Consider the following 27618-nt stretch of genomic DNA (forward strand, 5'->3'; position numbering starts at 1 on the left):
GTCTGAGCAAAATATTATGTGATTCATGACAGGGGCTGATGGCGGCTTCTACACTCTCTTAAGCTCTATTTTAAATGTCCTCCGTTTGCTTTCTCATATCCACTTTGCTCAGCAACTTAAACCCTCTGCTTTAAATAACAATGACCTACAATGTGTTATAATTCTTGTAATAAACAGAAAAAAAAATCCCCCAAGGGGTAGTTCTCCCGAATTCACAGTCAGAATATCACTTTCCAAATAGCTCTTACCGCTGACGGTGACCTTAAAGTGGGTTTCTCAACATGCATTCCTCTAAAGCATCTTCACAGAATCACCTGGAGTGTCGAAAATGCAAACACTTGACATCTTCAGTAACTTAACCAGGTGATTCTTACATACACAAGTTTGAAAAACATGGTTTAAAGTATATATTATTAGGGGCGCCTGGGTGGCTCAGTCATTAGGCGTCTGCCTTAGGCTCAGGTCATGATCCCAGGGTCTTGGGATCGAGCCCTGCATCTGGGCTCTCTGCTCAGTGGGAAGTCTGCTTCTCTTTTTCCACTCCCCCTGCTTGTGTTCTCTGTGTGTCAAATAAATAAATAAATCATCTTAAAAAAATAAAGTATAACACTTTGGCACTGAGAAGTCAGCAGGCTTACTGACCTTCTGTCTTGGAGTTATTCTGCCCATAGGCCATATTAAGCACAATCCAGAAACTCACTTCCGTTTCTTTCCAGCCATTAAAGACATTTCCAAGTGGTCACATGAAAACAAATCCAAGAATAAGGTACGTGGGGTGTGTTAGTTGGCAATCTATGGAAGGTGACGGGCTGATACTCCAGCATTCTGCTTCCGTCACCACCAAAATAGGAATACCACAGTCAAGACGAAAAATTAAGTAACAGTTTGTTGAAATAAATGAATCTGAATTGTCTTCAAATGTCGTCCTTCCTTTGAAATATTTATGACTTCATGACAATGCTAATTATGTGGAGAATTTAAATCTTTTTGACTTAAAGGTTTAAAAACTTAAAGGGTTTGTGATGGCTAACCTTTTCACTTTTCCTGTACCACACAGGCCGAGTGGGTTGGCCAGGAAAGGGATTGTTAGCCTCATAATAAATGTATGAATATCAATAGCAGTTTAGTTCTTTTTTTTAACGTACAGTTTTTGTTGAAGGATAATATACAGGCTTAAGAGTTAGCAGATCATAACTGCGGTCTGTTGAGTTTTCAGGTCAAGATATGTAACATTACCAGCATTCCAGAAGCCTCTCTCAACTCCCTCCAGAAGGGTGACTACTACTACCCTGCCTTCTATCACCAGAGAGTATTTTTACCTGCTTTTTATCATTATATAAATAGAATCAATAGCACAATATGTACCACCATTACGTTCGTGAGCTCCATCCACGCTGACGTGTGTAAAACAACGTGTTCATTATTATTGATGTAAACTGTTCCATTGTATAAATGAATATTCCATAAAATATTTATCCATTTCACTGTTAACAGACATTTGGATTGTTTCCAGTTTGGGATATTACCAATGGTGCTGCCATGAACATCCTTGGACATGGCTTTGGTTACATACAAATTTGTATACACATGTATGTATCTGCTGCAAGATTCCTATGAGTTGGATTACTTAGAAATGAAATTATTATGCCATGGTACATACCCCCTGGTGTCAACAGTCACAGGACAGCACATCATTCCCATACTTAATACTCTCAGTCTTGTAATTTTAACCATCTGGTGGATCTATAACGGTATCTCTGTGGATTTATTTCATAGATCTTTGATGACTACGAGATTGAGTACTTATTCACATGTTTGGTTTTTTTTTAAGATTTTATTTATTTATTTGACAGACAGAGATCACAAGTAGGCAGAGAGTCAGGCAGAGAGAGGGGGAAGCAGGCTCCCCGCTGAGCAGAGAGCCTGATGCGGGGCTCGATCCCAGGACCCTGAGATCATGACCTGAGCTGAAGGCAGAGGCTTAACCCACTGAGCCACCCAGGTGCCCCTTGATCTTATCTTTTGGAACACCTGGCAATTCTTAGCAGAATGCCAGACCTTTTTATGAAAATCTGTGAGGCAGCTAGATCTACCTCCACAGAGCACCCAGTTTACCTTCTGGCAGGCAGTGAGAATAGGACGCATCTCCTCAATTTAAACCCAAATCTCAAACTTGAGATTGACTCAAATTCTTGCAAGTTTCAGCCTACCTCTTGTTCATTCCCACTGTCTAGTAGGCTTACATTTGGCCGTTCTGATCTCCAGTATTTTTCCCTCTTAGCACCGTGAGGCTGCCAATACCTCTGCTTTATTTTAGGGGGATTTTATGTTTGCTTCTCAGCCTGTTGCCCTGCACAGATTAAGACTTTGGCTAGTGGACATGGTGAAGGCGCTCTCCTTCAGCTTCTCTAGGCTTCCCTTCTCTCAGAGATCTTGCCCCTCAAATTTTAACTGGCTTAGTTCTGAAACGTAGTTTTTGTGTCCCCAAGTCCTTCGAGATTGCCAAAGCTCTGCTGGATTCTTTGCCTCTTCACTGCCTAGCTACTTCCCACATCCCTGTGTCACCATTACCCCCCAAACCCACCTAGATCTAGTAGTGGATTGAGGGGGGAATCGGCTTGCAGAATCCTGGGCCTCCTTCAGTGACTTCTTTTCTCTGGGACATTGGTCCTTCAAATTCCAGTTGACAGTGGCTTTTCAACCCTTCAGACATTTTTAAAATTAATTTAATCTGTGGCTTCTAAGTTGCACTTAGGGGAAATGAATGCTCTGCTCCTAGTTACTTCAGCCCATTTCAATGACCACTGAGTCATCCACCTGACCCAACATATACTAATCCCTTATTCCTTTTATCTTCACTCCTCACATGACTGTCCAGAAATTTACTGCACTTCTCAAGTACCCTACCCACTCCTCCTCATCCAAGGACACAACTCAGACTCATCCTTCCCTGGGAAAGCAAAAGGAGAGGATTAGATGTACTCATTCAATTTCCCTTCCACATACCTCACAACCATAAATCAATATTTATAATTAGAAAATGTATTTATTCATACTTAATGATCTATTTAAAATAACTCATACTAAGACCTTCAGGTCATAGAAGAAATAGGCTCTATACCCTCTTCTTTCAATTTCATACTATCCTCTACCTCTTCTATTTCTCATTCATCCCTAGCCCCAAATTGAATCTGTAATTATTTGCTTTTCCCTGGCCACATCTTCTCAACCTATAAACACATACAGATCAATAACAAAATACACAAAGTTTCATTAATTTTGCTAATTCCTCAAGATCCTTCCTATCTTCAGCAAAAAGTCTAGAAAAATAAATGTAGTCTATACTGGGGCAGTTGGGTGGTGCAGTCAGGTAAGCATCCAGCTCTTGGTTTCGGCTCAGGTCATGATCTCAAGATCTGCAATCGAGCCCTGCATCAGGCTCCGCGCTCAGCAGAAAGAGTCTGCTTGAAATTCTCTCTCCTCCTCTCCCTCTCCCGCTATGCTCTCATTCTCTCTCTGTCAAATAGATAAATCTTTTTTTAAAATGTAGTCAAGGGGTGCCTGGGTGGCTCAGTGGGTTAAAGCCTCTGCCTTCGGCTCAGGTCATGATCTCAGGGTCCTGGGATGGAGCCCAGCATCGGGCTCTCTGCTCAGTGGGGAGCCTGCTTCCCTGCCCCCCCCCCGCCTGCCTCTCTGCCCACTTGTGATCTCTCTCTCTCTGTCAAATAAATAAATAGAATCTTTAAAAGAAAATGTAGTCTATACTGTTTCTAATCCCATCATCTTGTAAAATTCTGACGCATTGTGCTCTACCTTGTTCTATTACATAATCAGTTATTCTCCCTAATGTAACTTTTTTCTCGACTTTATTGAGATATGAGATGTACAACATGATTATTTGATACACATACTGCCAAGTGATTATCACAGGAGGGCTGGTTAGCAACTCTATCATCTCCCACAAATACTATTTCTTTTTGTGATGAAAACCTTGGAGATCTACTTCTTAGCAACTTCCAAATTGCTAATATTCTAAATACTGTATTATTCCAAATACTGCTAATATTGTCATTAGCAATTGTTAACTATGTTAACTATGTATTGTTAACTATGTTATTGTTAAGTACTGTTCACAGTATTTTTTTGTTAACATACTGTTAACTATGTTAACAATACGTTAACAGTATTGTTAACTATGATCACCATGTTGTAATTAGATTCCCAGAACTTATCCATCTTATATCCTTTGAGGGACATCTCTCTATACCCGCCTCCCACTATCTGAGTTCCCGGCAACCATCATGCGCCTGTCGTAGCTTCAATATAGAAATCAATGAGCTTGGGACGCCTGGGTGGCTCAGTTGGTTGGGTGGCTGCCTTCGGCTCAGGTCATGATCCCAGCATCCTGGGATCGAGTCCCACATCGGGCTCCTTGCTCGGCGGGGAGCCTGCTTCTCCCTCTGCCTCTGCCTGCCACTCTGTCTGCCTGTGCTTGCTCTCTCGCGTGCTCGCTCTCTCTCTCTCTCTCTCTGACAAATAAATAAAATAAAATCTTAAAAAAAAAAAGAAATCAATAAGCTTTTTCTCAATGCAATAGCCTTTGCGCAAATAAAAGATATTACTATTTGTGATTTCCTACCTAGTTCTACAAATGTCCCCTTAGTATATCTTTCTCTACCATTTTCCCCCTCAATCCACACTAACTTGTGGCTTTCGTGTCACATCGCTTTAGAAATCCCTCAAAAGAGTCCTTCAAGATGAAATGAACCCCTTAAAAAAATGAATGCTCATGTAGTCAAAACCGACTTATAAAGGAATGACCCCGTTATTTACAGTCTTAAAAAACACACTCAAAATGTACCCCTCGGATCACGTGACACACACGAATCCTGCAGTTTGATTAATCTCAGATCCTTTAAAACTGATAGTCTTCAAGGTTTAAACTGCAGTCATAATGCATTCATTCACTCCCTCAAGGCTGCAAGAAGGAGGTGGTATAAATACGACAAACATGAGATTCTTGATCACATGTCCATATAGATTTTGTTGCTGAGTAATACATTCTTAAAGGCTTCCATCTTTTTTTAACCCTTCTGAATCAATTCTGGAAGTCCTTTAGCCCTCTCTTGGCTCTAGTTTATGCATAAATAGGACACTCTCCCTAATCTACAGCTCTGAGCCCCTCTGTTTTCTGAGATTTTGAATCTGTTCTTGAATGCCTTGAAAATACCTCCTACTCAACATGTATGAAACAAATTTATTTCCTTTCCATCTTTCTTCCCTTACCTTCAAGAAAAAAGAAAAACAAAGCAAAATAAAACAAAACTCTAAAAGTAAAAACTTGTTATTTTTCCTGACTTTCCTATTTTACTTCCTGGAGCCCCTCGCTCCCAGCCATCAGAGCGGGAAACAGGAGACTCATTCTCTTTTCCTCACAGCTCCTGTATCCAATCTGTCGCACTGATTCCACCTCTCACGTGGCTGTCACCTCTGCTTCCTCAAGCCCACTCAAAACATCACCGCCCAGTTCCGCTAAGCAATACCTCTCACCTGGACCCGTCACATAATCTCCAGTTGCTTATCTTCCCCACATTCAAACCACTCTTTGTAATGCCTCCACCATAAAGCCACAGTCCTCTTCGTGAAACACACTTTTGTCCTTCACAGACTAGGACTGGGAGGGCAGGCCTAAGCATGGTGAGAAAGGGCTTACAGAAGGGCGCCTGAGTGGTTCAGTGGGTTGAGCCTCTGCCTTCAGCTCGGGTCATAGTCTCAGGTCCTGGGATCGAGCCCCGCATCGGGCTCTCTGCTCGGCAGGGAGCTGGCTTCCCCCTCTCTCTCTGCCTACTTGTGATCTCTGTCAAATAAATAAATAAATAAATAAATAAAATAAATAAAATCTTAAAAAAAAAGAAAAGAAAAGAAAGGGCTTACAGAGCCGCCCTCACTGGACCCCAGGTTCTCCTTCCAGTCAGTGACTCTTCCACCACACACAGCAGCATCACCCTCAGGAGGTAACACTTAAGCCATGAGGCATCTCTGGAATCCACACATTTCGAACATTCCATACAGTCACACTGATGGCGGAAGCATTGGTTCTGAGTAAGAAAACATGGATTCTCTTCTACTTGTGCATATCCTTATGCTTTTTTCTTTTCTCTTCTTTTTTAAAGATTTTATTTATTTGAGAGAGAGAGAGTAAGAGAGAGAGAGAATCAGTGGGAGAAGCAGACTCCCTGCCAAGCAGGGAGCATGATGCGGGACTTGATCCTGGCACTCCAGGATCATGACCTGAGGCGAAGGCATTCGCTTAAACCAACTGAGCCACCCAGGTGCCCTCCTCATGCTTTCTTCTGACATTTTAGCTGATAACTAAACATTATTAAGTTGTGTCCTTGTCCTAAGAATTTTCAAGGGTCCAAATATTAGACCCATAAAAGGACGAGTGGAATGAGATGTTCTCTTTTTCCCTTATCCAGTTCACACATCCCTAGTCAACTAGTTGTTCTGTGTTCTTAGCAGGTTAAGATTGTCCACTACAGATCATGTCCCCTAAAGGCCACATCTATATACATCTCTGCAAAATAAAAATAATTCCACATCAAGCTTCAACTTGCTGATTTAGGAATTATTATTCCCATCACGTAGGGGAGGAAGCTGAGACTTGGAGGCCTTTAGTAACTTGAGCAAGGTCATTTGGAGACCGGATTTTAGCCTAGTCTTTCTGAAGCCAAATTCCTTGTTCTTCCAAATACACCAACACTAATAACTCTTACCTATTTTGCCTCTATTAACCTGTAAGCTCCGTGATGGCAGGAACCACACCCTTCCCATTCACTACTAGAGTCTAGCATAAACTCTGAGACATTACAGGAACATATAAATATTGTTGAAGTAATGGGCAATGGACTAGCTTTGAGCTATACTGCAGAAAAGGTGATCTTTACTTTAGGTACACCAACCTTCCCTCTAACTTCTCTCTACTCGTGGCTAGTATGTCTCAACCTTCCTGAAGCTCTGTGCCACCCCATTCATTTGTATTTTAATGTAAGTCAATGCCGGTCATTTCTTCCAAATGAATTTGCATTTAACCTTTATTTCCAAGCTCTAAATGCAAATATAATAATAAACCTTTGAATCCCAGCTTGCCTCCCTTAATAACTCCAAGGAACAGGGTAGAGTGTCAAGAGACTTGTTTGTAGGCAGGAGTCCCTGCTTCCTCCAAAAAAGGCTCAGAGTTGGAATTGTCATGAGGACAGATGCTGAAGGAGAGTCCCTGTAAATTACTAGAAATGCAGAAGCTAGAAAAGTCAGCGAATTCAAAGTGGTTTCGTAAAACAGAACTTCAGCCATGATTCTGGATACATTGGGGAGAGAACAGCAAAGCCCTTACAACGAAAGCAGCATCGTCGAGCAACTCAAGTCATCATAGAATACCTTTCCCTCATCTGAAATTACAAAGCACTTTGCCACAGTAACTGCACTGTAGCCAGTAAGGTTTTTTTTGCTTTTTTTTTTTTTGTCTTTTGTTTTTGTAGCCAATGAAGTTTATCCAAGGCACAGTTATTGCTAATTGAAATTACAAAGCAGTTTTATTAACACTATTTTGAGTCCTTTGATCAGGCAGAGTCTCCAATTTGAACTCTCCCTATTTTCTCATCTTTCTTTTTCTCACAGCCTCAGATCTATAAAAGTGCTTTCTCAGGTCAATGTTTCCTGTTGTAAAGGGACACAAAACCATCAGAATGTAGCATCAGCCAAACAGACTCAAGGAAGCAAGCCCAGTGGCATCTACACGCAAATGACTTGGTACTGCTGGGAACTAATAGCGGACTCAGTACATTGATGGAGTGGGCTACCATCTGGCATATGGTACAACAGACAGCAGCAACAACAAAATTACTGGAAAGAATGCTGATATTCACGAGAAAACAGAGAAAGATCAATTCAAAACAACCCAAGGCCAGCAAACGTCAACCTAGAACAGAACTGAAATTTCGCTTGCTACCTGCCCTGCCTTTTAGCTTCAATCTCTGTGATACCTTCTTGGAAGGAAACAAAAATACCTGCGTTATCAGTGTCTACGTCTGGATGTTTTTATAAGTTTAGAATCTAGAAATGTTTCTTGGCATCTGTTTATGTTGGAGAGGAAGGACCTGTTCTCTAAAAATTCTTATGTAGTATTAGAAAACATATTAATTTATTTATATTGTTAATGTTAGCTATACGGATTTAGCCGTAGATATGCATTCTACCCTACAAAAGAATGATTCTTTTAATGATTCTTTTAATGATTCTTTAATAAAAATGATTTTTTATTAACAAAGGAATTCTCAACCTTGACACTACTGACATTTTGGGTCAGATAATTCTTCTTCTTCTTTTTTAAAATTTTTTTAAAAGATTTTATTTATTTATTTGACAGAGAGAGAGACCACAAATAGGCAGAGAGGCAGGCAGAGAGAGCGGGGTGGTGGGGGGAGAAGCAGGCTCCCTGCTGAGCAGAGAGCCTGATGCGGGACTCGATCCCAGGACCCTGAGATCATGACCCGAGCCGAACGCAGAGGCTTAACCCACTGAGCCACCCAGGCGCCCCATGGGTCAGATAATTCTTTTCTCTGCAGTGCTTCCTGACTTCTACACGCTAGGTGCCAATAGGATCCCCCAACTGTGACAGTTAAAAATGTCTCTAGATTTATAGCCCAATGTACCCTGTGCAGCAAAACCAACCCCCACCCCTGTTTAGAACCACTATACTCAAACAAGGCATTATCCTTGGTACTTGATGTTTATTCTCTAGCATAAACCATTAAAAAATGACCAGATTCCCTGATAATGTATAGTATACATACTCTGTCCCATGTTTAAAACCTTTTATGATTTTTTTCTAAGTCAGAATGTCAAAACTATTTAATAATAACATAATAAAATTCTACTTAGTTTTAAAACCTATCTCAATCTCCATTCACGCTGTGAAGTCCTCGGGGAAGCTTACTGCCAACACTTTTCAAAATCAGTAACATCACATAGCCTAAACACACAATTCCTGAGTGCATACCTTCTTGGGTTGGTTTCCCAGAGTTATTCATACCTATTTCATCTTTTCATCTAGACCACAAATAGCTCAAAGGCAAAGCCGCTGTACAAGTAAGCATCAAAGTGAGATAGGTTTAAGTTGTAGCCATAAAACCTACAGCCGTGTGATTTCAGATTATTTACTTAATGTTTTTTTTTAAATGTTTGTACCCATAAAATTAAAATAAAAGCAGCACATATCTTCTCGTGTTACTAAACTGAATAAATGAAGTATAATGTTAAGTTCTAAGAACTCTCCTTAGCATTTTATTTATTTATTTAACATGTATTGTGTGCACTCTTCATCAAACACCTTTCTAAACACTTTAGAATCGTTTTTAATCCTCATTAAAAAACCTACGAGGAAGGCATAACTATGACCCCCATTTAACCCCTAAGGAAACGGAGGCCTAGAAAAGCTAAGTAACTTACCCCAAGTCATGGGGTTAATAAATAGAAGGGAGATTGGAATCCAGGCAAGCCCGTGGCTGAGTCCTTGCTCCAATCTGTAAGCCATGCTTCCTCTTGAGTATGGGACAGGCCTTCAATCGTTACCTACCGCACGTATTACGTTTATTTCTCTTATATTTCTCAAGGCGCTGAGTGAGCAGGAGGTATCAACAACAGAAGCTCAGCATGTATTGATGAGGACTTTAATAACGGACATTAATAATGCGTTACATATTTCTTTAACATTTCTTATGCAAAGTTAAAAGTTCAAAGCTGTTATTTCATTTCGCACCTGCAGATTTCGATAAACCTTGTACATCAACTTAAAATAATTCTGTCTAGAATTTTATCTAAAATATTCCATTAAAAAATATATTGATGCATTGGGAGGAGTAAGAATGGAAGAATACTTCTAAGGAGTCAGTAACATTTACAAAATCCCCAGACTATCCCTTGGCTAAGTTTCATTAGTCATTTCCTTCCCTAGTCATTTCAATCTCTACATTATATACTTTATATATTTTTCAAAAGATTTTATTTATTTATTTGACAGAGACAGAGATCACAATCAGGCAGAGAGATAGGCAGAGAGAGGGGGGGAAGCAGGCTACCTGCTGAGCAGAGAGCTCAATGCGGGACTTGATCCCAGTATCCTGAGATCATGACCTGAGTTGAAGGCAGAGGCTTTAACCCACTGAGCCACCCAGGCGCCCCATATAAACTTTATATTTTTAAGAAGAACTTTAAAATATGGAAATATACTAAAAGAACATATATGATAAGTGTTTTCACATAAATGTTTAAACTTTTAGAGAAGCAGAGGTATTCTCTTTGACATAAAAAGTTTAAGAGCATACTTTTTTGAGGAAATTTAAGAAACATTTAACTATTTTTAAATTTAGTTCCATGAGATTTTTTTTTTTTTATTTGACAGATGGAGATCACAAGTAGGCAGAGAAGCAGGCAGAGAGAGAGGGGGAAGCAGGCTCCCTGCTGAGCAGAGAGCCCGATGCGGGGCTCGATCCCAAGATTCCCGGGATCATGACCCGAGCCGAAGGCAGAGGCTTTAACCCACTGAGCCACCCAGGCGCCCCTAGTTCCATGAGATATTAATCACACCTTTTCAATACAGAAGTGGTATATGATTTTCGGCATAGAGAATTTACTTAACACACAAAAAGATGGTTGCATATCACTCAGTTTTTTTCAAGTTTTTAGAATGAAGATATGCCTTCACTGGGTAGAACATTAACATGTTAACTATACATGTGAAAAATAGAAAAAGTATTTTAAGGGGCGCTTGGGTGGCTCAGTGGGTTAAAGCCTCTGCTTTCGGCTCAGGTCATGATCTCAGGGGTCCTGGGATGGAGCCCCGCATCGGGCTCTCTGTTCAGCGGGGAGCCTGCCTCCCACCTCCCTCGCTGCCTCTCTGCCTACTTGTGATCTCTCTCTCTCTGTCAAATGAATCAATTTTTTAAAAAATCTTTAAAAAAAAGTATTTTAAGACAAAGAAACTCAAGTATGAGACATACATGGTTTAAAAAAAGCTAAATAAATAGGCTCCATCAGTGATAGGTCTTTGAAAAAAGGGAGGAAACATGTGGATTGTGTCTCTATTAGTGCTGGTAACATACTCTTCATTTTGATGGGAACCTGATTTTATTATCTCTCAAAAGCACTGCTATCAAATACACAACTGGAATATAGCTGTTAATCTTACTGACTAAGTGTGTTGAAAATCTACCCAAGGACCGACTGATATCATCAAATTATCACAGGACAGTATTTACTGGACTCATCAGGCCTGGACACACAAATATATACATATAAGACACACACAGACACACACAAAATCTTATGACATTTAAATAAAGATAAAAAGGACTAACTGTACTCATAAAACATTTGGCCATTTACTAAACTACGTGACATTCGAAATGAAAGGACAGTAGTGCCCTCCTAACACAATCTATTTCTCAACTTTACAGAAAATACAAGATAAGGGATCTGAGACAGGCATGTTCTGGAACATTTTATTCATCTTGAAATTATCTCCCATAAAAGTCCCACTGGGAAACAGTTTCATTATACATAGAATTTTTAAAACCTTGGGTGGATTCTCAAAAACATTCCAAAAATATTAGTAAACCAAAACTCGTGTTCATCATTAACTTAAGGGCTAATGCTAGGGAAATGTCTGATTTCAGAAAAATATACTTAAGGGTAGCAGCTGGCTACAGGCCAACAGCAGTGCCATTTATAAAAAATATATATTTGAAATAATAATTAATCTAAGAAAAGATTGATTGTATGAATCCAAAGGTGTTATAAAGTTTCAGTACATTGAAACCCAGGAAGATTCTAGATAGCTATGGATAGAAATAACAGCAGCCTGGGTGGCTCAGTTGGGTAAGCCTCTGCCTTTGGCTCAGGCCATGATCCCAGGGTCCTGGGATCAAGTCCCACATCAGGCTCCTTGCTCAGCAGGGGTCTGCTTCTCCTTCTGTGGGCTGCTCACCCTGCTTGTGTGCTCTCTCTCTCTCTCCAACAAACAAATAAATAAAATCTTTTTTAAAAGATGGAATATATATATATTTTTTATTATTTTTTAAGAGGGGCTAGTGGAGGAAGAAGCAGAGGGAGAGAGAGAACCAACAAGGGCTTGATCTCACCAACATGAAGTCAAAACCTGCACCCAAAACTCAGATGCTCAACCGACGAAGCTACCCAGATGCCCCAGAAATTTTTAAAATTCTCTCTTTAGGAGGCCCTGAGAAAGCAATATCCAAGATGAAAGGTATAATCACACACATTTGTGTATCCTATTCATTAATCCAAACTCCTCTGAGATCTAACTACTAGGCCAGACTCAAGGCTAAGCACCAATTTTCTAAAAAAGTGCGTAAGACACAGGTTTTACAAATGCTTCATTAAGATGCCCAGGTGACAAGTATTAAACAGAAGTCCAGACCGCTGTCAGAGGAGTACAGGAGTGAACTGTGCCCAAGGGTATCAGAAAAGACAACGCGAGTGCCAGTCCACCATTTCTTTCTTCCAAGCTGAAAAAAGAAGGATCCAGCAATTTGCTCAACACAGTCACCACTGAAATTTCTTGTCTCCCAAGATGAAAAAGTGAAAATTATCCCAGGCCACAGACTATCCACAAAGAATATTCTTTAGCCCAAAGATTATATTTAAGAAATAAATGTCTTCTGATTTTGGTATCTGAAATAATTTTAACCATAGTAGGTAATACTCAGGGTGGACCATGGTTCAGGCATGTGAGTACCTCACATTAGTCAACTCCTTGAATTCTCCTAACATCTCTATGGTGAAAAAAGAAGACAGAGAACTAGGGAGTAGTGTTTTGCCTCTGGAGACCACGTTCTTTCATGAATACACTCTGCCTCCTCCCTAGAGATGTGATCACTGTGACACCCAAGAATGTCTACCAGAGAGTGATAACACATTTGCAAAGTCATTTCTACATTGCTCTTGCTGCTGATGAAGATTCTCAAAAAATTAAATAGACAATGTTTCCGTACATACGCATCCAACACCCTGCATCTCAGGTGAACGTTTACAATTCAGAAGGTTGAGTTCTAAGCTCCTTTCGCAGGGGATTAGTAACACTATGTGTTGAGAGTCATGTCCCTTGAAGAGGCTAAATCCTCTTGGTGTTCCTAGAGGTGAGGGGATCGAGGCTACTGCTTGGGAGAGAAGACTGGAGGAACGAGGAAGACCTTTCCTAGACCTACTCAATCAGAATATGCACTTTGACCAAGAACCCTTGGAGACTCATATGGACATTAATGTTTGAAAAGCACTACTTGGGGAGATGAGGTTAGCCTTGGACCTGCAAACAGCATAGCTACTTAAAAATTAGGAACTTGGTTTAGATCTTGCTATGAGTTTACCTGCAATAAAACATCACTTACCCACAGACAGAGACATTATGAAAAATAAAAGCTTGAGGTTCTTAAGAAAAAAGAGTACCTTAAGTTATTAAGCAATACAATCTTATAAAAATTGGCCTCAGTACAAAGAGTTCATAATTCTCTCAAATGCATGTATTTTTTCTCAAAGTTTGAATGTTGGAATTAAGCTTTGTGTTCTCCTGAATACTTAAGGAAAGAAGATCCATCTGCTGTCCTACAACTGTCCTTGAAGGTCCTAACATTGATGATAATTCTGTAAAGACAAAGAGTTCAGTGTCCATTAAGACCAGCCAAGAATCCTTAACATATGTACTTAATTCGGATATTAAAAATATCTAACACTGGTGGGGCACCTGGGTGGCTCAGTCGGTTGAGCATCTGACTCCTGATTTTGGGTCAGGTCATGATCTCAGGGTCGTGAGATCGAGCCCTGCTTCAGGTTCTGTGCTCAGGATGGATTCTGCGTCAGAGGATTCTCTCTCCTCCTCCCTCTGCCCACCACCCCCATGCTGTCTCAATCTCTCTCTCTCAAATAAATAAATAAATCTTTAAAAAACAGATAAACAAAAACGCTATGGTATCCATTTTCTGATTTCATCTTAGGGAATGAAACATGACTCTAATTCTAGTTCTGAATTCTGAGACTAGCCTCCATTATTATACATGATCTGTGTTTTCGCCAAGACTTTTTAAAAGGAGCAGAAACTCGGTGAGGTAGCTAAAACATTTTTTTTGCCAGCTATTTCATTCTGTTTTAAACTCGGGTTTGTGGCCAGGGTTATGTGTTTCTTGTTTCACATACATGCAAAGGAAACTATTGCCAACTGAAATTTTATGGTCACTATAGTCATTCTGCAAATACGTAACTTCCGCTAGAAGAGGAAAGGAACAATAAAGAATACGAAGTTTAATATACATTCATCTGCACCTGCGCCTGGTGCAATGTTAACATGCCCCTGGCTACATGTCAGATCTAACTACAACTTCCTCTACCTTTAAAAGGGAGGGTTATGTTAATACTGCCAAATTAACGCAAAGTACTTGTTTTAGAAATACGACTATGGTGAGTCAGGCGCAAAAATGAACTTCAAACTACCTCTTCATAGGACAGGAACATAAGAAGGCGAGGAAGGGCCGTCCCTGGGATACTGGTATGAATGAGATAGTTGAGCACACACTGAAATTAGCAACCAGGACCGGGAAGGGGTTGTCCTGTTCTTGGCCGGCCCGGGGCCCTCAGGTAAAAACAAAGACATGAGTCAAGTGTTACAATTCAAATGTCAGCTCTGACCCCTCAAAAGACAGTTCATGGGGTACTGCTAATTTTATTATGATGTTTTAGCAATTAAATACAGTACTTTAAAAAATTTTTTATTTATTTATTTATTTATTTGACAGATAGAGATCACAAGTAGGTGGTGAGGCAGGCAGAGAAAGAGGAGGAGGCAGGCTCCCCACAGAGCAGAGAGCCCGATGCGGGGCTCGATCCCAGGACCCTGGGATCACGACCTGAGCCGAAGGCAGAGGCTTGAACCCACTGAGCCCCCCAAATACCCCTTTAGTACAGTATTTTTAAGTGGAGATAATTAGAACAGGATGATTTATCAAGGGACAAAATAAAAAATTGATATAATCTTAATATCATCTCAAAAAAGGAAAAAGGTGGATATAAGTATTTTACTGGCAATCAACCACTTGATATGTGTGGCACCCTTGAGAAGGCCCCCACATACACAGACAAAACTAAAAAAATGCAATAGTAATCGGTCATTCTTTACCAACATGTAAGACTTTATGGAAACGTGCCTTTCTAAATAAATGCAGACACATTGTATCAACAACAGAAAAGAGTGGGGGTTTCTGTTTTGTGGTCTTCACAGACCTTAGGACGGTTCCTATAGCTTAATCCTTGTCCATACTAAAGGCGCTTCTCTATACAAAGTTCCGAAATTCAGTTTACTTGGTGATTTGTATAAGTGACAGCTAATGCCAATACCTTGTCTCACTGTAATATCCCACAACTTCTCAAAAATAAAGTGCTTGGCCCTGTGTATCATATCATCCTTTTACTTTTTCATGCTACCCTTCTCCAGGAATTCTTTTCTCTGAGACTTTCTTTCTTCTTATCTCCTCCTGACTTTCTATAAACTCACGAAGGTAACATAAAGGGCTGGCAACAATTCCCTCCCCCACTCCAAAAAAAAATTATGTAATAACTCAAGTGAAATAAAATCAAATGTATCTGTTTTGTGTTTCATGAGATGAATTAACATCTCATGTTAATTTGTAAATATTATTATCAATGTCACTCATCTACGTTTAAAATGACACTTCCTGTACCATTGTCTCCTCTGCCTTAATTCTAAAAACCATAGGCCAAGCGCCTGTACCGATGGGGGGGAGCAGCTAGGAAATCAGATCCACACCAGTTGAAGGCAATGCACAGAGCAGAGAGTTTTAACTGCTGTTGGGCTCATCTTAAAACACAGCAAACCCATTGTCTCTGCTCGACAGAGTCCTGCACTATGGGAATCCTCCACTGTGTACGTTGCTGCTTTGTATAAGAACCTAACTATATATTTTTTCAAAGTCAAATTAGGTCAGTAACTTGCATATGCGGCAAGCTCCTGACATAGGCTTCAGTGAATTAAGAACAGCTTTTCTAACTGTTGACCTTGAGTTATAAAGCCTATGCCTTTTCCCCCGTCATGAGGGATATACCAGTTTTTAAATATGGCTTCTGATGTGACTTCTCTTTCTTCCGGTGAACTCTCATTAAAATAATGAAAATGCAGGGGGCACCTGGGTGGCTCAGTGGGTTAAAGACTCTGCCTTCGGCTCAGGTCATGATCTCAGGGTCCTGGGATCGAGCCCCGCATGGGGTTCTCTGCTCAGCAGGGAGCCTGCTTCCTCCTCTCTCTCTGCCTCCCTCTCTGCCTCCTTGTGATCTCTCTCTCTCTCTGTCAAATAAATAAAATCTTTTAAAATAAAATAAAGTAATGAAATGCAAAGAATTATAATAAAAAATCAAAATAAGAATCACCTCAGAAGAACACTGACAAAAGAGTGATTGGGTTGGACTGAAGTAGGAGATAAAATTTAGAATATAAACCACTGGTCCAGATTAAAGTTGAAGAAACTGTTCTTGTTCCCTCATCTCTCATGAAAACCTCTCGCATCCAAAGATTCTATGTCCTGTTTCCCATTTTACTTCTTTTACCCACTCCCCAGACATTCTTTCTCATTCATCGAAGGCTTGAGCACAGATCTTCCATTTTTTTCTTAGTATTTAACTCTCCTTCATTAGCCCATTTTCAGCATGATTTTAACAAGTTCATCTTTATTCTTATATTCACCATTATTTTTATTCCTACAGTATTATTTGTATTCTTAAAAAGCATATTCCGCATTTGCCCCCAACCTATTGAACATAAAATGGCCAGAATAAACTTTTTTTTTTTTAAATGAAGATCCAATCATGTGATTTATGAGTCAAATGTCATCAAATTTTTCTCCATCGCATTTCTGATGAAATTGCAATCTTGGACTTTGTCCTATTAGTGCTCGTCCCCCTTCCCCTTTGCTCTCTGTTCTCTGACCACACAGGACCCGTTCTAGGTCCTCACAAGCTCTCTGCTCTTCTCTCACTTTTGAACATACTGTTTGCTCCGCCTGGGACTTCTCACTCTCACGCCAAGACTCTCTTCCTCTGAGCGCCTGGAGCGCAGACGTCCCGGTCTCCCAGACCCATTAACTGCAACCTCCCTTCTGTCTCCAAACCTCTTCTGAGGGGTTAACTGCCCATTCCCACATTTTAACAATAATTTAAAGCTTTGCCACATTCATCATCATAATCCTTATCTTTCCTTGGATCCCCTTCCCCTTGGTAACCCCCCCAGCCATTTGAGTGGGGAGATTAACCAGGAAAACTGCTTTGCAACGCCGGGAGAAGGATACTGCTAGCAGGCTCATTCAACATGATCCTCCTCAGGCTGTGTGGCTCAGGTCGCTTCCAGCTGTGCTACCAACAGTTTCTATGGCTATTTCCACACATAATAAACACACTCAAAGGCGTAAGAACTAGAGAAACTGCATTTTTTTTAATCCTGTAGGCACCCTACTTCAGGGGCAGCTTGCGTGAAGTCTTGAGACAGCACTCTTTCCAAAATAAAGAGCATTTAATTCCAAAAATCGGTTTGTCCGGAGACAAATTTGTCTGACTCCAAGTACTCTCAATTAATGTAAAGTAAAATGTAAAAAGGTTACCAAAAAAATGTAAAACACAATTCCCACAGAGACCAGAGCACCAGAGAACTTAGCAAAATGTTATCATTTAAAGATCTAGACAAAGATAACCACATTTGAAAGAGGGACAGTCCCCCAACCCCTGCTTATCAGAGAAGTAGTGCAACTAAAGAGAGAACCACAATTATTCATTTTCAACAGAAAAGCAAATAAGGACACTTACGCATGTCACCGAAGGCCCCCTTGGTCACTTTGGTGGCACGTAACACCACCACTGTGAATTTGTGGGAATACTGGTGCTCCACCTGGAAATAAAGAGTAGTAAATTAAAAACAAGCTTCCAACACAGAATCCAAGCAAACTGTTCTCACTGCTTCCTCGAGACTAGTTAAAAAGATTCAGGTTGAAGGGAAGTAAGATTCATACCAGAAACATCCTTTGATCCCAGGGCTGTTACTTATTCGAGTCTCTCCTCTCTCCCACCACAGAATTATTGAGAAGTTTAGACCATGCTTCACTACAATTTGACTACTGGAAGTTTTCCCGTCAGGTTTACCAAGCTTGAGGGAAAATGTAAATGAGGACGACAGGCCTTCTAGGAAGACAATCAGGCTTTGTACGGAATGACAAGGAAGCCTGGGCTTAGAGAGGCAAAGTCTGAGCAAGATGTTTGCATTGTTTGTTTTTATTGTTACTGTTCAGTGAAAGTTTTTTTTTTTTTTTTTTGGCAAGACATTTCCACAGCAGTATTCAAAATCCTTTAGACCTAAGGCCATAACCAGAGAACTACTGATATTAATTTTAATGCATTTGTTATAAACCATATGCAGCAACATTAAAAGTTTTCCTGGAAGACTTTAGTAAATACTTCACCTCACTAGAAAGTAGCCAACAACTCTATCAACTGAAGCCGAATAAGGAAGCAGGAACTCACAAAGTTCTCTGAGCAACTGAAAATTGCGAAGTCCTTATCTAAAGCTGAACCCTGTCTAATCTTAGAAGAGGCCCACATTTATTAGCCACTCCTATCTTTCCTAACTGTAGCAGACTTGTTTCACCGATTAAGAAGTCCATAATTGATTTAAAAAAGCTAAGATACTGGCAATACTGATAAAGGAGTAATGACAGTCAAAAATCAAGGAGGCTGGAAAAAAAATTCTAAAAACATAGATTCATAAGCACCAGCAGTAGTGAGATAGACGATCAACAGTTAGCACTCCACAGTTTCTGAAGGTATCACTCTATCAGTAGAATAATTTATGTTCGGATTTATAACACAGCATCAGGAAGTGGTGAAGATACTAATGACGAGCATACTTTGTTTAAAAAGGCAGAGAAGCCTGTGAAATGTTTCAAGATAACTCTTATTCGAGTTTATTATTGAAGAGAAATACCTTCTATGTCTAGAGGTGTTCTGAGTAGCTAAGGTTTTACTCCATATAAGTAATACTATCAATTATAAATGAAACGAATGCTTACAAAGAAGCGTGTTGCTTGGAAATGGCCAAGCTAGGTTCTCGTCTCACTGAGTCTAAGAATGAATCTCATGGACCAAGGAGAGTGAGTAAAGTGATGGATGTGTGTTAAGTGAAGATACAGAAAAAGCTCTCAAGAGCGAGAAGGGTCTCCACAGGGTTGCCACTGAGGGCCCTTAGGGTTGGTCTTTTATAGAAAGCTAACCAGGGACCTTAAATCCATTTAACACCTCTAATGGTATCACCACTGAGCAAGGACTAGTCATAATACCTTCAATGGCCTACTTTCCACCTAGGGTCTCGTTATTCTTTGCTGGTCACAGGTCATTATCATAAAAAAGACACCCACCCTACATGCTAGGGCAGGGTGGTCTGGTTTGTTCCCTTATCTCTGGTTTCCCCACACCTCCATATTTTTGGGATTTCTGTAAGCTTGATCACATAGCACCCCCCATCTATCTCTCCCTACCTAGACCTACCTGTCCTATACTCAGCTTTATACAACCAAAAATCACACACATGTTGTCCCCACCAAAAAAAAAAAAAAAAATCCATTATCATAGTTGGAGACTTCAACACCCCTCTATCAGAAATAAACAGATCTGGGATGCCTAGGTGGTTCAGTTAGTTAAGTGTCTGCCTCCGGCTCAGATCATGATCCCAGAGTCCTGGGATGGAGTCCCACATCAGGCTCCTTGCTCAGTGGGGAACCCGCTTCTCCCTCTGCCTGCCACTCCCTCCTGCTTGTGCTCTCTCTCTTTCTCTGATAAATAAAGTCTTAGAAATAAATAAATAGATAGATAAATAAATAAATAAATCTATTTATTTATAGTAAATAGATTTACTTATCTATAGTAAGAATACAGCTGAACTCAACGGCACCATTAGTCAACTAGATAAAATTGACATCTATGGACTACTTTGTCCAAGGGCAGAATGCACATACTTCTTAAGATCACATAGAACAATCATACAACGTGTCCTCTCAGACCACAACAGAATTAAACTGGAAACCAAACAGGATGATGGCTGGAAAATCACAAGTACTTGGAGATTAAATAACACACTTTTAAATAACACATATGTCAATGAAGGAGGCTCAGGAGAAATTTTTAAATATCTAGAACTAAATGAAAATGAAACTACAGCTTAGCAAAATCAGGGGGAATGCAGTGAAAGTAATGCTTACAAGGAAATTAAATAATACGTATATTGACATACATATTATTTCATACATACATATATTTCATGTATTATTTCATGATATGCATATATGAAAAGAAGAAAGATCTAAAATCAATCATCTAAGAGTCTACTAGAAAAAGAGAAGCAAGTTAAATCCAAAGTAAGCAGAAGAAAAATGGTAAAAAGTAGAGCAGGAATGAGTAAAGCTGAAAATGGAAAATCAATAGAGAAAATAGATGACACTGGGGCGCCTGGGTGGCTCAGTGGGTTAAAGCTTCTGCCTTCGGCTCAGGTCGTGATCCCGGGGTCCTGGGATCGAGCCCCGTGTCGGGATCTCTGCTCAGCGGGGAGCCTGCTTCCTCCTCTCTCTCTCTCTGCCTGCCTCTCTCCCTACTTGCGATCTCTGTCTGTCAAATAAATAAATAAATAAAATCTTAAAAAAAAAAAAAAGAAAATAGATGACACTAAAAATTGTTTCTTTGAAAAGGGGCAACAAAATCAATAAGCCTCTAGCTAGGCTAAACAAGAAAAAAAGATAGCACAAGTTACAAATATCATAAATAAACGAGGGACGTTCCCTCTAGATTCTGCTCACATCAAAAGAATAATAAAGGAATACTATGAACAACTCTAAGCCCCCAATTTAATGATCTAGATGAAATGGACCAATTCCTTGAAAGACATAATCTGCCAAAACTGACACAAGTAGAAACAGACAATCTGAATAAAGAAACTGAATCAATACTTAACCTTCCAAAACAGAAAGCACCAGGCCTGGATGGATTCATTGATAAATTCTACCAAACACTTAAGGAAGAAATTATACCAATACTGTCCAATCTCTTCCAGAAGAGAGAAGCAGAAGAAATAGTACCTAGCTCATTTTATGAAGCCAGCATTACCCTGATAGCAAAAATCAGAGAGAGACCTTATAAGGAAAAAAATAAAAATAAAGAACACTATGGACCAATATCTATCATAAGCATAGATGAAGAAATTTTCAACAAATTATAGCAAATAGAATCCAATAATATATAAAAGGAATTAAAATTACAGCCAAGAGGATTTACCCTAGGTATGCCAGGCTTATTTAACCTCTCAGAATCTCACTCCATCTCAGGGAGTTCAATCCCCACTTTGGGTGTAGAGAGTACCTAAAATAAAATCTTAAGAAAAAATAGCTCAACATTATTAAAAAAAAATAACACATACAGAGAGATGATAATGTTATAAGGATTCATTGAGTATGAACCATATGTTACACATTCTTCTAGATGCGAATTCTCATTTAATTTTTGCAACAACCTATAAAATAGGTATGATTTATATGTGACTAAAGTGAGATTCTGAGAGGTTAAATAACTTCCCAGTATCTCATAGACAGTAAAAGTTAAATCTGAATTAGAATCTATTCTTGCTGCCCCCAATGTCTTCACTCTCTGTACATTCCTTTACTTACACAGAGAATAATACCAAATACCAATACGTTAATAGTGAAAAAGGCTGTTTCCATTTATTAAAGTGGTATAGTTATAATCTAGTCTATTGTATCGCTTATTGATCTGAAGTTCCTCTGTTAACTGAGTTATTTCCTGTATCATTCAGTTCTGGTTTTTTTTTTTTTTTTTAAGATTTTATTTATTTGCCAGAGAGAGAGAGAGTACACACAAGCAGGCAGAGAGGCAGGCAGAGGCAGCGAGAGAAGCAGGCTCCCTGCCGAGCAAGGAGCCTGATGCGGGACTCGATCCCAGGACCCTGGGATCATGACCTGAGCTGAAGGCAGTGGCTTAACCAACTGAGCCACCCAGGCGTCCCATTCAGCTCTGTTTTAATCTGCTTTTATTTCCCTTAGCCTCAACTCTTTCTTAATTATAATGAATGAAATACCTGCATACTCTTCACAGGAAATAAGGGGCAAATAAACCACTTTCTTGGTTTTTATAAGTTAACTTTGGAACCATCACCAATCTTCAGATTACCTGTAAATTATTTTCAGGACATGCCCATTCCTTTCTTAGCGCTATAAAGATTATAGCACCTATAAAGTAAGTATAAATTCTTGGAGAAAAATGTTTAGTGTCAATCAATAACTATCCAAATATCCTCTGATAATTCTTCTGTTTCGTGGGGCCAGTATCACATGTAAACTTCAAACTGGTATGGACTAGGCTAACTTCCAACTTGGATGGGAGACTTTTGGTTACGTCTCCGGGTGGTACCAGAGAAAATGACATTACTGAATCCACAACCAGTGTTCTCTGGAGGAAACTAATGACTCAGCACAATCCCTGTTGGTAGCTGGCAAAAAGAGATGCCATATTTCAATTGAGATGTCAAATATAAGCTCGATATACTGACTCAGCCACAGGTTTAAGCTTTGCCTACAGGTATTGGATTACCTTACTTGGAGTGTCTTTTTTCATCCCTAATCTTTTCCTCAGTGAAAATCACAAGCCTTCCCCCCCACCCCCCGCAATTACAATTTCCCAGTCATTAGGAAAATAGTTACTGTATTAAATTCATTCTGAAAAATTACATTACCATCTGAAACTAAAATGATTGGGCATTGGAAAAAAGACTAGTCAGCTTGTACAGAATCTATCTGAACTGCTGAAAGTTCTGCTGCTACAGGGAAGAACCAAAAAAAAAAAAAAAAAGATCATAAAACAAATCTGATGTGAGAGGAGGTAGATTCTACATGCAAATATCTTTCTTTCTCTATTTAACAGCCATTGCCTAATTTTAATTCAAACTATAACCATAGGCTGTTAGTGTGATAAAGACTGAGAATCTCACTACTGAACCCAGAGATTGTGATCATCACAATCAGCAACAGGCAATTTCAAACAGATCTCAGAAAATGTTTTAAAAGAATTTCTGCACTGATGTCATCTAGGGTTTAGGATAGTTTTTTAGATAAGATACCTGTTTTTAGTTTCACTTCCTGGTGTGGAGTTTCATTCTAATACTTTGCGAGGCACAGGCACTGTTTTATTATTCTCTCACATTTTTTATGAGCAGCCAGCTTATCTATTTATAATCTATAATGCTACCTAAACTTGGTTTAAGAATTCCCAGTCATAAATGTAGTGATCCAAAGGGGCACGTGCACCCCAATGTTTATAGCAGCAATGTCCACAATAGCCAAACTATGGAAAGAGCCTAGCTGTCCATTGACAGATGAATGGATAAAGAAGATGTGGTACATATCTACAATGGAATATTATGCAGCCATCAAAAACCCCTGAAATCTTGCCATTTGCAATAACATGGAGGGAACTAGAAGGTATTATGCTAAGCAAAATAAGGCAATCAGAAAAGGACAATTATCATATGATCTCACTGATATGAGAAATTTGAGAAACAAGACAGAGGATCATAGGGGAAGGGAAGGAAAAATGAAACAAGATGAAACCAGACAGGGAGACAAACCATAAGAGACTCTTAATCTCAGGAAACAAACTGAGGGTTGCTAGAGGGGAGTGGGTAGGAGGGATGGGGTGGCTGGGTGATGGACATTGGGGAGGGTATGCGCTATGGTAAGTGCTCTGTATTGTGTAAGACTGATAATTCATAGACCTGTACCCCGAAACAAATAATACACTATCTGTTAATAAAAAAAAAAAAGAATTCTCAGCATAAATTATCCTAATGTCCCAAACACCTAATTTGTTAACAGAATTTGTTAGCTCTAGCAGAGCTAGATTTTTCTTCATTAAAAGAAAATCATAATCAGAAACCTGACTTGAGTTTCTTCTCTCTCATGAACAAGAAGCTTTGCCCACTTACACAACAAATATATATCTAATACAGTAATAAAATATATCATAATAAATATGTACATATCTTTAAAATTAAATATAGAGTTCATTTTCAGTGAAGTTAAAAGATTTTAAGTCCTATTTTAATTAGGATTACTGAGATTGCAGAAAAACAGTACAAAAAGAAATTTGATAGTGCCAGCCTGAGTCTAAAATACTCATTTAATGACATACTCACCATAAATTTATAGTAACTATAACTTCATCAAGATACCTAAAATTCAAGTCACCCAAATTTTTAGTATTTAAATTTTAACTGAGATGTAGATGGTAATTGAGTAGCCATAGTACCACACACACAAAAATTTTTTTTGAACATCAGTTTTTTCCCTACTTCAATACCCTTGAAGAAATCTATACTCTGCTTGGAGTAATTATGGCTCAGTTAAGGACCATGACGTAGAGAGGTACTTCATTCTCCTGGAAGGCCTCATCAGAACATATGAAGCACCAGGCAGGCTTGAACATTTTCCCCACACATTCTTAAAGATGCTTTTGGTGGCAGAAATATTTATTTAGGGACATCTGGGTGGCTCAGTCATTAAGCATCTGCCTTCGGCTCAGGTCATGATCCCTGGTTCCTGTGATAGAGTCCCACATCGGGCTCCCTCCTCAGGGGGAACCCCGCTTCTCCCTCTCCCTTTGCTCCTCCCCCTGTTCATGTTTCCTCTCTGGCTGTCTCTCTCTGTCAAATAAGTAAATAAAATCTTTTTTTTTATTTATTATTTTTTTAATTTAGGGTGGTTGGGTGGCTCAGTTGGTTAAGCGACTGCCTTTGGCTCAGATCATGATCCAGGATAGTTCCAGGATTGAGTCCCGCATCGGGCTCCCAGGTACATAGGGAGTCTGCTTCTTCCTCTGACTTTCTCCTTTCTCATGTTCTCTCTCTCTTTCTCTCTCTCGATCTCTCAAATTTTTTGAAAAATTTATTTAGGTTAGAATTACTGACCTATGTCATGTTTGTCATGTTTGTTCAAATCTAAGATATCTTTGCAATGCTGATTTTCAGATGTGCATTTTTTTTATAAATATATATTTATATATTTTATTTAACTTATTTATTTGACAGACAGAGATCACAAGTAGGCAGAGAGGCAGGCAGGGGGTCAGGGGAAGCAGGTTCCCTGGAGCCCGATGCAGGGCTCGATCCCAGGATGTTGGGATCATGACCTGAGCCGAAGGCAGAGGCTTTAACCCACTGAGCCACCCAGGCGCCCCCTCAGCTGTGTATGTTAAGTCTAGTAGATCCAACAGACTTGAAAATAGAGACATATTTACAGATGTCCTTTGGGGTAATTTACCCTTATTTTAAGGGACTTCTTCAAACCCTTCTCTTGGTCTTAATTTATCTTTGCTATTAAGAAGTAAGTGAAAGCTTCGTAACTAAAAGACATGGACATAAGTCAGAAGGATATTTATAACAGATTGCCTGATATTTTAACTCAGTTTTTCTACCTTGGTTTCCACATCTGTAAAATGGTAATTATATCACCAATGACATGGGATTTGTCGAGGGTCCCCTGAAACCAACCCAGACTCCAACATTAGAATTTCACACAGATCAATATTGAATGTCAAGTAAGCCTGGGGGATAATTTTACCATCTGTGGAAATCTTTCAAGATGAGACTTTTAAAAATCTATCTTCTGGGGATTATCTAGAGGCACTACTGATCTAGAGTAAACACAATGGGGGAACTCCATCTGTAGTAATGGTAGGTTAAACAATTGTAAGACACTTCCCACATATACTTCTCACAGAAAATAACTAAAAACTGAATAAGGTTTTACAAAATAAGTAAAGATTTTTGAAAGATTAACTGTGACTGACCCCAAGGTACTCAAATTAAACACTACTCCTGGGTGTATATGTGAGGGTCTTTCCAAATGAGATTATCATTTGAATCAGGGACTCAGGAAAGTAGGTTGCCTTCCCCAGTGTGGGCTGGCATCACCCAATCTGTTGAGGGCCTGAATAGAACAAAAGGAAGAATTTGCCTCTTTTCTTCCAGTCCTACTGCTTGAGCTGAAACCCCTCATGGCATCTTCTCCTGACCTTGGATTGCTATTTATACCATTAGCTCCCTGGGTTCCTAAGCCACCAGAAGTGGACTGAATCATATCCTCGTCTTTCCTGGCTCTCCATCCTGCAGATGGCAGAATGAGTGACTTCACAGCCTCCGTAACCACACGAGACAATTCTTCAAAGTAAGTCTCTCTGTGTCTAGATCTAACTGCTATGATCTGAGTGTCTGTGTCTCCCCCCACTCCACCACCAAATTCATATGTTGGAATCCTAACCCCTCAAAGATTATGAAATGAGACCTTTGGGAAGTGTAAGGAACCCCCACGAATGGATTCGTGCCTTTATAGAAGAGAATCTAGACAGAGTCCTTGCCTCTTCTACCTCGTGAGGACAGAATGGCTACAAACCAGGGAACAGGGCCCTCGCCATACGCAACCATGCTGGTGCCTTGATCCTGGACTTCCCAACCTCCAGAACTCTGAGCAATAAATTTCTGGTTATTTATAAGCTAAATTAAGACTCTATCTATCTATGTACCTACCTCTCTATTGCCTATTAATTCTGTTTCTCTGGAGAACACAGACTAACAGAGTAACCAAGAACTAACAGGATAGAAAGGCCTTAACTACCAGGAAAGAGATCGAAAATCAAAGAGTTCACCAAAAACTAGAGTGGTAAGCAGCGTTTGTGCCGGTTGAGAGAGGAGGAGGCTGAGAATGAGCAGCCTTGAGAGTGTGAGCCCTCTAAGGGTTAGTACTCTCATAAACCATCCCTGTTTTAAGTTAAAAATTCCACAGACTGAACCCTAAGGAATGACTGGTATCTGGGAAAGATTAGAAGATCACTAACCACCCTCTTTTTCACTTTTCTAGAATAACAGCAACAACAAATGCGTTGTTTGCCATAAAACTCCTTGTTAGTTTTGCACAGCGCTCGGCGTTGCCAGGTGGCGTTTTGCCACCTTGATATGTTTTACTTCTTTTCTTTTCTTTTTTTTTATTTCTAGTAGCAGCGTCTCACCTACTGATGTCCCTTGGCTGGAAGTACCTTTCCTGACTGTGTCTAGAGAATACTTTTATACACACAGCAATTTATTATTTATAAAAGCCTTGGGAAGCAGACACAGCAGGTACCATTCATACCTTGTTTTTCCACACGAAGCAGCTAAAACTCAGTTTCAGTGCTCAGGAGCACGTAAGTGAAGACGGGAACTACCCCTAGAATACTAGCTCTTTGATTCCTTACCCCGTGTTGCCCCGTGCCCCCCACCCCCTGCCACCACGTTACCATAATAATCTAGAATAATAGCTTTCTACTTTCCTGGCAAAATTTCCAGTCACTCCACAATGACGGTTTTCAAAGATCCCTGTGTTTTAGCAGACAGTCACGCTGGCTTACCCATGC

The 27618-nt window shown here is 39.8% G+C and overlaps 1 protein-coding gene across 2 annotated transcripts in view; it reads right to left on the reverse strand.

Moving 5' to 3' along the window:
- Nucleotides 1-27618, reverse strand: part of PLA2G4A (phospholipase A2 group IVA) — a 165045-nt gene that overhangs the window by 96036 nt on the left and 41391 nt on the right. For both annotated transcript variants that reach the window (XM_080824658.1, XM_080824659.1), the window contains one exon: nt 17932-18013. In XM_080824658.1, coding sequence (XP_080680784.1) covers nt 17932-18013 — 82 coding nt within the window. The remainder of the gene's footprint in view (nt 1-17931; nt 18014-27618) is intronic.

The sequence above is a fragment of the Martes martes genome, assembly GCF_963455335.1.
Source record: "Martes martes genome assembly, chromosome: 15".
In the NCBI taxonomy this organism is placed as follows: Eukaryota; Metazoa; Chordata; class Mammalia; order Carnivora; family Mustelidae; genus Martes; species Martes martes.